Here is a 10,982-nt window from a genome sequence, read left to right on the forward strand (position 1 = left end):
AAAACCCACAGCCATCTCATTGGTCAAATTTTAACTCCTAACAAGTAGGGGTAATCGGAAAAAATAAAATTCACATTGACAATAAAATTAACAAAATGCTACTACATTTCTTTTATAAAGAAATAACATCCTTGTAATATATAACACCTTTTAACCCCTCACCATCCTTGGACTGAATTTTGATGGATGAGATGAGCATTGGATGATCTATTACATGCACGCATTCAAATTCTACTATATGGCAAGTAAATTAGACCATGTTACATAAGCAATATCACAAATCATTGTTACACTTAAATTTCCCCCCAAAAATGGTTTCTATACACAAGTTACAATGGAGAGAATATCTACATGGCTATCTAATTTCTGCCATGTGGAGTTGAGAAGATCGCATAAGCTGCCACACCATTGGATAGCTAGGTCTCCCACAAGGATTACTTAATATTTCAATTTACATGGGCTATCTCAACCATATGGTCTCCATGCTTTAACCTTTTCCACTTAGAATTCTAGCCATTAAACTAGGAAAAGCTGATCTTGGCATTCCAATAGTTGGATGGATAGAGGATCTGTCAAATTTCATACCAAAATTCAATCACATGGGCCATTTTATTATAGATATTTTTTTGAGCCAATCAAATGTAACCTGAAATCGACTCCTAGATTGCATTGCGAGGTAAATGACATGCAACGTGATAGATAAAAGATGTCTAAGGGTGCCCATGTAAAGATGCCTCTCAAGGGACCTTTTCAGTTTTCTCAGTTTTCTCCCCCTCCCCTCCCCATGGTAAGGTTCTCTTGAACAGAGCTTCACTTACAGATGGAAAAGGTTCTGCAATCCAATGAAAAATAGATGCATAATCACAACTAAATGAATCAACTCTGGTTAAGAAAAACTCTAAAGTCATACCATTGTTTACATCATTCACACTCTCTTGATACGGTAAGGTTATCTTGCACCGCCCGTTAAGAGAAACTTCTCTTAAAGAGGGGAAACAGTTAGATCTAATTTCCAATGAAAATAAATACATAAACACAACTACACGAATCAACTCTGTGGTAGAAAACCCTGAAAAGTCATGCCCATTTTCCCCTTTTCATTTGACAGATCCCATAACTAATTTTTCAAAAAGTCACTGTTAAACAGTCAGCCTAGGCAATAGAAAGTTAGAAACAAAGTTATCTGTACACAGTTTAGATAAGATACGTCAGTCAACCAATTTCGAAGATCAGAATACCACAATGCAAACATACTGCTTTTTAAGTTCAGATAGGATTTAAGCTCGATCAGATAACAGATTTCCTACTCATTTAACAAAAACAGTTAAAAAGTGGAATTGGCGTAAGGTTTACTGCTGGAATTCCACATTGTGATCTGAATAAAATGCATAAATTCTATAAATAAAGTTAACCAAGCTCATTGACTGTAAGATACCCAGAAAAATCAACTTGTCCCTCAAAAACCAACAAACTTAAATCTATGGTTTTAAAAACTGGAGCTATTTTAAAAGTCAGCTTGTGCGGTTGTATCCTATCGAAGACCGCTTGGGGGTATTGCAGGTGGAGGGGGCTGGAGGTCCCACCACACGGATTAATCTGAGCTTCTGTTTTGGCTTTCTCTTTTGTTTCACCAGTGTTTGTTTCGGCTTAAGCTTCTACTAATATAGATGCTTTTGAACAGCTTCTTCAGATGCTGATTCTCCCTTATCATGGAGAGAACGAGCCTGCGAGCAAGTAGAAAGAATGAGCCATAAACTAAGAAGCTGCGATTTCTCCTGAGTCCTGATCAGTCAGTAGGCGAGCTTGATGGCACTTGGCTTGATTAGAACAAAGAAGGCAATGAATGGGTTTTCATAGATATAATCATCCATTTAGAATTTCTTTTTTCTCTATTTTCTTCAGGATGGAATGTGCTTCAATCCCATGACAGGCAGGTGTGTAATGTGTGACCAAACTGAATCTTCGGTAACAAAACTGCTATATTCCTTCTCTTTAATAGCTACATGTTGACAACCAAACACATCCAAAAAAAAGGTTTTCTTTCTTCTTTTTCTTTTTTTATCTTTTTTTTTTTAAGAGGATGGGGGGAGGCAATCCCTTATTTTTTCATGACAAATCATCAGAAAAGTTTTAAGCAATATTGATAACATAAAGGACAAGCTTGTTTGAACATAAATGTTAATCAAAGTGGTAAAAAACCAATTTTGCAAGTGTCAGTACTCAGTACCCTAGTATCCCAAGGCAAACAAATTATTTTCACCTTAAGTTCAAAGTAAATCAAAGTTAAGCCACAAGTCTGATTTTCTGCTGAGTTCCCAGCAGTTTAACTGCATCAGATCTAAATTGTCAACTACTGGAGAACATTATTGAATCAATCACCTGAAGGATGCACGAAAAACATCATAATATTGTGTTGAGATAGGCTGGTTACCCGATTGGGGTAACTAGTCCTAGTAGAACTATGATTGTCTTTATTTTATTTTTCCTTTTTTTCTGTTCTTTCCCCTCAGCTGAGTGCTATTTGGGTGATTCTTAGTTGTATTAGGAATTCCTAGTAGGACTAGGACTGAGGATTTATTTCTATTCCTACTATGATTCATTGTAATTCAATTTAGTATAAATAAAGGGCCTAGGTGATCGGTTTTGATCACTCAAGCATTCAGATATCACAGTTGTTTACATGGTATCGGAGCCTGTTCTGATCTAATAAATAACCTTCTCAGTTTTTTTGTTTTTTTTTCTCCCCCTCCCCTCCACGGTTTCCAGCTCTCTCTTCTTTATCACTCTCGGCTCTTCTCTCTCATTCAGGGCAGCATCTATGAGGTGAATCTATTAAGGATTTAGATGCTGCTCTCCATATCACCTCTTTGAAGAATTCAGATCATTGGTGTGCCCTAATTTTGCCGGCAGAACTTCTCCAACCTTGAAGATCGATTTCTGAATACAATTGCAGATCGATTCTTCCTTTTGTTTTGGTTTTTTTTCCTGCTAATACTTGGTGCACACCTCCTTTGTTTGAAGACTGCAGGAGTGGATCATAATCAGTTCAGATTCAGCCCTGCAATTTCTCCAAACCCAGGTTTTCCTAATTTTTTAAAATTAGGGTTTTTCTTTGGCTCATCCAACAGTGCTGTGTTTTTTTTTTGGAGAATATATTCCCCACTTCCAGAGGGGTACTCAACTTGTTGATCTTCTGTTTGCTGAAAGATTTCAGATAATCTTCTTCATCTCCATTGCATATTAAGCACAATGCCTGATTCTGATGTATCTACTGGTTCGGATGATCAAGTCATTTCTGGACTTGATGTACAAACTTGACAAGAGTATCTTCCCTTTGCTGCCTCCATCAAACTTGATGGAATTAACTATCTCATGTGGTCCAGATCAGCCTATCTCATTATTGCTGGCCGTGGTCTCACTGGCCACATTACTGGTACTTCAGTAAAACCTTCTACTGCAGGTCCTCTATAGACTCGATGGATCTCTAATGACTCTCAGGTCATGGCCTTTCTTCTGAATTCCATGAACCAAGATCTTGCCAATGGCTATTTTCTTCTAGAGAATGCTGCCCAGATATGGATGGCTGCCAAAGAAACTTATGGACAGATTCGTAACGATGCTCAGGTTTATGAATTACGAAAAAAAATTCATGAAACCACTCAGATGGACCTCTCTACTTCCAAGTATTATGCTCTCCTACGAAGTCTATGGCAACAGCTGGATCATTACACTGATTACCAGCCCACTAATCCTACTGATATTGCTGCCTATCGCAAGCATGTAGATAAAATCAGAGTATATGACTTCCTTGCTGGACTAAATATGGAATATGATCAGATTCGGGTCCAGGTACTTAGCAGGATCGCTTTTCCTACTTTGGAACAGTCCTATGCCTTAGTACATACTGAAGAAAGCAGACGGACTGCTATGTTACACACTCCCACCAGTGATCGATCAGCTCTAAAAACTGCTGCCACTGCTGTTCCTACATCTAATGGGCTTTCCACTACTAGTGACTCTTCTAAAGTAACCGTGAAGTGTGAACATTGTAATAGGCCTTATCATACCAAGGCTCCTTGTTGGAAACTCCAGGGTAAACCGGCTGACTTTGAAGCTAAACGTGCTGCCCAGAAGTCGAAAAACAAAGCCAATCATACTGAGGTTGTCACTACTACTCCCACTACTGACATTGGTCTATCCAAGGAAGAACTTCAAGCGCTCCGTCATATGTTACAGGCTTTTGCTGATTCTACTACATCGACCCCTGCTAGTTCTTCCACTAATCTAGGTTCAAATTTTGTCCATTAAGGTATTTCCTTTGCTGGTCATTGTGCATCGGTAGTCTCCTCTCCCTGGATCATAGACTCCGGTGCCACTGATAATATGACTGGATCCTCCAGCCTCTTTACTTGTTACTCTCCTACCCTCTGGTGAAGACAAAGTACGGGTGGCTGATGGTTCTGTCTCTTCTATCTCTGGGAAGGGCTCTATCAGTTGCTCTCCTTCCTTAACTTTATCCTCTGTTTTACATATTCCTAAATTTAGCACTAATCTTCTTTCCATCAGTAGTCTTACCCATGATTTGAATTGTAAAGTAACTTTTTTTCCTTCTCACTGTGTGTTTCAGGATCTGGCAACGGGGGCGACGATTGGATGTGGTAAGATGCATGGTGGATTGTACCTACTTGATGATGGGAGTCCTACTTCCCCACCATCTTTGGCTTCTCCTATACATCAAAGTTCGTTAGTTTCTTCTGAACTTCAACAATGGCATAACAGACTAGGTCACCCCCCCTTTAGGAACATTATCCCTTTTATTTCATGCATTAGCTAAAGAATGTCATAGAAACGACTTTTTTTGTGAAGCCTGTGTTTTGGCTAAACAACATCGTTCTACTTCTCCATTTCTAATAAAAGAAGATCTTCTCCTTTTAATCTAATTCATTCTGATGTGTGGGGTCCTAGCCGAAAACCATCTCTCAAAGGCCATCGTTGGTTTATTTGCTTTATTGATTGTTATTTTAGGAGTACGTGGGTTTATTTAATGCATAATAAAAGTGATTTTTTTTTCTTGTTTTCAAAATTTTCATAAGATGATTCAGACCCAATACAATGCCACTCTCAAGATATTGAGGAGTGACAATGGTAAAGAATACATGGATGGTCAATTCCAATACTACCTTGTTGCCCATGGTATACTCCATCAAACCAGTTGCGTCGATACCCCAGCACAAAATGGAGTGGCTGAAAGGAAAAATCGCCACCTCCTTGAGGTGACTCGGGCTATTATGTTTGCCCATTCTGTCCCCTCCCAATATTGGGGAGATGCTATCCTGACTGCTGCCTATCTCATCAATAGGCTCCCTACCCGAGTCCTTGACTCTGACACCCCTGCCTCTTTATTGTTGGGTTCTTCCTCCTTTGTCGTCCCACCAAAGGTTTTTGATTGTGTCTGTTATGTTCGGGATACCCGCTCCCCTGGCAAGCTCGAACCCCGTGGGGTCCGTTGTATTTTCTTGGGCTATTCTCCATCCTAAAAGGGATATAAGTGTTACCATTCTCCTACACGCCGTACCTTCACCAGTATGGATGTTGTCTTTCATGAAACTCTCTCCTATTATCAATCCACACCTCTTCAGGGGGAGACTTTCAGTGAAGATGTGATGGTTGACCTTCCGGTACAGACCCAGATTCAGGTCCAACCACCTATTTCTCCCACCCCTCAACCTGTCACCCCCCGGCCCAGTTATTAAGGGCCAAGTGTGGCGGGATGTCTCTGACATCCAACCAATCCACAAGGATCACAAGTGCAGTACCCTATTTACAATCATTGCTCACAGACACAGTAATCAGAGACAGCGGAAACAATTTAATTAATAGAGATAACATCACTAGTAAGAGAAGTCTAAGTGATATTTCATTTATATAAAGGATAAGGCTTGTGATACAACTATACAGTTCTCAAAGGTACCACAGAGTAAAAGTATATAAGAAACTATACTATAACTATATAAAGCATTTATAAAGCATAAAAGAGTGGGGAGGTAGCCAGGATTGTCAGGCCGAGATCCGGAGATTGCGCAATTATCACATGCGCACGAAGTATCGTGCACTTCAAACTCCAGCACCGCAAATCCATTGTTAAAAGTAACTAAATCACCTAAAAAATAAGGATATCCACAGGGGTGAGCTCGCCACTGAGCCCAGTAGGGGGTACAAGCATACAAACACAATAAATCCATGATGCATGTGCTAAACTAACATGTTCCTAGCACAGATACTAAGTCTCATGGGGTATAAGTACTACTACTAGTGGTAGATGCTAACTTCAGTCCCGGAACTAACCCTTCGGTCACCCGAGCGAAACCATTCTACCACGGTGAGGACCCACCAGTTCCGGAACTAACACATCGAACCCCGACAGACCCCCAAATGACCAACCCTGCCTGTTTATTCCCATAGTGGAATTAGGGACCCGTTAACATGGGACAGAAGATGGCATCCCGGAACTAACACATCGGTCTCTGCCACGGGTTGTCCAACACCTTTCCCCCTATTGGTAAGGGGCGCAGTACTGGGTAATGAATATCAACCTAGCCTAGTGCAGTCTAAACATGATGAAGCAAGCATGGTCTGAGTTATAAATTACCGAATTCCATCATCATAAATTCACATCATATAAATAATCAATGCAAATGCAATGCAGTATGTCTTTGTGCAACCTATTTTACATGCAGTCTAATGCATTAAATAAAAGCTAGAAAAATACATGCTCCAGGTATAGAGGTAATGATGCATGAGCATGGCATTCAGCATAAAGTTGAAATTAATGTGATAAACACGCAGGAAATTAAGGTCGAATCCCCTTACCTGAGATAGTCGATAAACCTAGTCAATTAGAAACCCAAAAGGCCAAGTAATCCTCACAAAAAATGGAGTAAAACAATCCTAAATAAACATCAAAACATCATATATCAGTGAGGGTAATAGTCTAGGTCAAACCCTAAGGAATCAGTCCAACAATCACACAAAAAGGGGCAGTCGGATGCAGATTTCCAGTGAGCCGGTCGACCACCCCTAGGCCTGCAACAGCATCCGGGTCAGTGTTCGAAATTGGGGGTTTTGCTTCAATTGGCCAGATCTTTGCATGCATGGCCCAAATTAGGAGTTTTAACATTAATTCAAGGTGGGTCAATCTATTTTGGGTTCCAATTTCATAATTAGTTAGTTAATTTAGGAATTTCTTCGATTAAACCTAAATTTCTTATCTAGGGTTCATGGACTAGTCATTGGGGACAGAAATTGGGCTTATTAGAGGTACTGCCATGGAAATTCAGGCATAATTGAGCCTAAATAGTAGTAGGACAGCAAACAATTGGGTAAGATTCTTATTACTTGAGCTCAAACTTAGAGCTTTAATGGCAGAATTTTTCTTTCAGGTATACTTGGACTGAAATCCAGTAAATTAAGAGAAGAAAGAGAAGGAAACAACAAGAGTTTTTAGGGCTTACCAGAAATTAGAGGCAAAATAGATGCTGGAATCACTTCTAATGGAGATTCAAGTTCAAGTTCAGTTGTAGGTGGTAAGCCTTCAAGAACAGCCTCTAATCCCTCTTCTTCTCTTCTCTTTTCCCTTTTCTTTCTTCCTTCTCCAAGCTGGAATGGATTTTTCAGCTTCTCTAACTTGTAATGTGGTTTGTAAATAACTTAAGAGAAGTTATATATATATAGGATACTTAACCACTAAGGGGCAGAATGGTCATTTGGTTATAAATTATTTCTAAAATTGATTCTTTTGTATTTATTGCCTTATTCTAGCTACAGAATGATGTCATGCGACATTAGGGATGATTCGGATACGGGTAACTGTCTGGAATTACATTCCCCACTGGGGAATTGGGTCCCACAGAGGCAATTTTACTAAAATACCCTTATAACTCTATTTGGTTGTACAAAAGGTTATATAAATATATTTTAAATTATACTTACATTGAGTTTAATTAAGGGGGAGGTCCTGCAGCCTGTCCAGCCAGCAGACCCGACATAGGTAGCTCTAGTGCGGGGTCCCACTAGGTAAAAATTACTATTCTACCCCTAATACACTAATTAATTAAAAATACAACATATATACATATAAAATGGGATTCTTACCTGGGATTCGGCCTAAGACAGAGAGAGGCTTCGCAAGCCATCAAACCAGCATGCCAAGCACAGGAAAAAGATGTGATGCTACCCATAGCTTGAGGTTAGCATGGGAAATATTGAACCAAAATCTGAAATCACTCGGGTTCCAAAAGTTCAATTTTTTTTTTTTGCGGGTTTCACATTCCCCCAACCTTATAAGAATTTCGTCCTCGAACTTGATGCACCTAGTAATCCGAACAGTTGAGGTTACTTCAATAGCATCATGACTTACACTCCTTTATGTTGTTTCTTTTTTTGGGTATCGTACAATCTATCGGTCGATGGCTTTTGTTGACCTATTTCGGGTCAGACAGTATTCTCAACCGACCAAAGACATTATCCTCTTTTCCAAAACTCTCCTATTCTTTCCCTAAACACACAAGAATATACAAGAGGAGGGGTCCTAGAGTATCTAAGGTAACTTGGGAACAATTCATTACCAGGCTCACTTACCATATCGACAAAGTATCTAAACCTAAAAATACAAGGAAAATATTCTTTTTCTTCTTATTATTATTGTCGTCAATATTTTCGTTCTTCTTATTATTTAGTGTTCATTTCTTTGCTTCTTTTATCTAAATTCTATTATGTTCATGGTCTTTTCATATAATGCAATTATTATATTTTTATCTATATTTCCGAGGTTTGGGTTGTAGTGTATAGGTATGTACAATTTTTTTTTACTTATAGGGTTTTCTATTATGAAGACTTTCCCTTCTGGTTATGCAATACCTAACTCAATTGTAGGATGACTTGGACTATTGATGGAATCCTTGGTGTTCACTCCCAAACGGAGGGAACATTCGGTGATCCATTACTCCACTCATATCTATTATTGAGCAAGGTGTTGACACATCCTTCAGTTCCAGCTTCTCTCCCTTCTCAATTATTATTATTTTTTGTTTACTTAGTCTAAGCAATGTAGCATTATTCTTTCTTTCTTTTACTCTCTAATTTTTTCAAGAATTCTCCTAGAAGACTTCCAACACATTTTGAGGCATTGAATCCTAAGATATACCTTCCTAATCTATAAGGAAGTTGTCCAATCTCAATTTTTCTCCTCAAATTTTTTTTTTCGACCTTTTCACCTTTCTTGATCCCAGGTTGTGTTTCTTAGTCTTTTATATTTCTTTCAAGTCTTTTACTTTTACTTACTTACCCTAGGTACTCAATATATAACTCGTTATTGAGAGGCAAAAGCATGACAAGCTATCATGGCGAGTTCCTAAAAAGAAACATTAGCATCATATAGTACTTTACATATATTACAATTACATAAGCAACCAAATCATACACTATATTCATTATTAATAATTATGATAACACAAGAATACACATCTTAGTGTCACAATGTATTTAGTTTCTTTCTCTATTCACACTTAGTACATTAATATATATACTTTTAATCCATATATATATATATATACACATTTATATACAATATGCATGTTTAATCTTATTTTATTTTCTATATATTTCATTATTTTGATCAAACACAGGTTCTATTTATTTATTGTATTATATACCTATTATTACTATTTTAATTAATATATACATAGTATATAATATGCATGTAATTTACTATATTTTATTTTAATTTTAATTTTTTGTTTTGACCAAGCCGGATGCAACAACCGGATTCAAGCATCTAATGGGCCGGACGACCGCCTATCGAAGCAGTAGCTTCATAAGATTTTCGGATCAGCCGGATGGAAGAGCCGGATTCAAACACCCATCCAGTCGGATCGTCCACTAGGCAAAACAGCCTTTATAAAACCCACTCAAAACACATCAAACCTCATTTCTTTCTCTTCCCTAACCCTTTCTAACTTCTCCTAAGGTTATTCTAGAGTTCCTATAACACTAATAAGAGCCTAAATCATAAGATCCACTCCTCCACATCTAAAGTAAGTGTTCTAAACTTAGCAATTTTGTATATTTTTTTGTTCTTCTTTTCAAAACCTAACTATGGCTCAGCATTTTTCCTAGATTTTAGGTAAATATTTACTCTTTTACTCCATTAACACGTATTTCTTTTATTCTTTGTTGGATTTTATGCATTTCTTATATTTTCTTCCTTTCATCTTAGGTTTTAGCTAAGTTACATTGTTGATTCTTATCCATCATTGTGAATGTGTTAGGTCTTAATATTAGGTATTATTTTTGTTCATTTTAAACATAGTACATTGTTAATCATAAGATTACCTAGTTTTTAATATTTTCTTATTAAGTTTTTAAAGTTTACTCTATGTTTTGCACGTGTTCTATCTAATGCTATATCAATGTACTATGATTTTTTTATAATTACCTTCTCTCCTTATACTACCCTATTTTTTTTGTGTTTGCATCTATTTATATTTATATTGGAATCTAAATAGATTTTATTTCTTCTTAATGTATTCCTATATAATTAGTTTACCTAGACATATTGATAGGCTTCCTACCTTAGTACCTAATAGGTTTAACAACGTTACCTCAAATTTTGTTGCCGCCCTAGTCTTTACCTAAATAATTTTCTTCCTAAATTTGCAACATTTACCATAAATGACTGCAGTTCAAGGCCGTGGAGGGAGAGGTAGAGGTACAGTTACGGTTCCAGCTGAAATCAACCCAAGGATCTTCCTGAAAGTGGAAGAAGAAAGGAATGTAGTCTTGGCTAACCTTATCCCATTCAAGGTCCAGGAAAGATTTGAGAAATTAGGGTAGTTATCCATGCTACAACCGGAGACACATTACTACCCTCGATTGGTGCGATTCTTTTTTAGCAATCAATCTTACCGGTATGAAGGAAAAGAGTT

At 37.7% G+C, this 10,982-nt stretch overlaps 1 protein-coding gene across 1 annotated transcript; it reads left to right on the plus strand.

Moving 5' to 3' along the window:
- Positions 1-3,501: 3,501 nt before the first annotated feature.
- Positions 3,502-4,308, plus strand: LOC122647814. Its single transcript, XM_043841122.1, has one exon. It carries the CDS (start codon positions 3,502-3,504, stop codon positions 4,306-4,308), a length of 807 nt encoding a protein of 268 aa, XP_043697057.1.
- The last annotated feature ends 6,674 nt before the right edge of the window (positions 4,309-10,982 follow it).

Source organism: Telopea speciosissima, unplaced genomic scaffold (assembly GCF_018873765.1).
Source record: "Telopea speciosissima isolate NSW1024214 ecotype Mountain lineage unplaced genomic scaffold, Tspe_v1 Tspe_v1.0178, whole genome shotgun sequence".
NCBI lineage: Eukaryota > Viridiplantae > Streptophyta > Magnoliopsida > Proteales > Proteaceae > Telopea > Telopea speciosissima.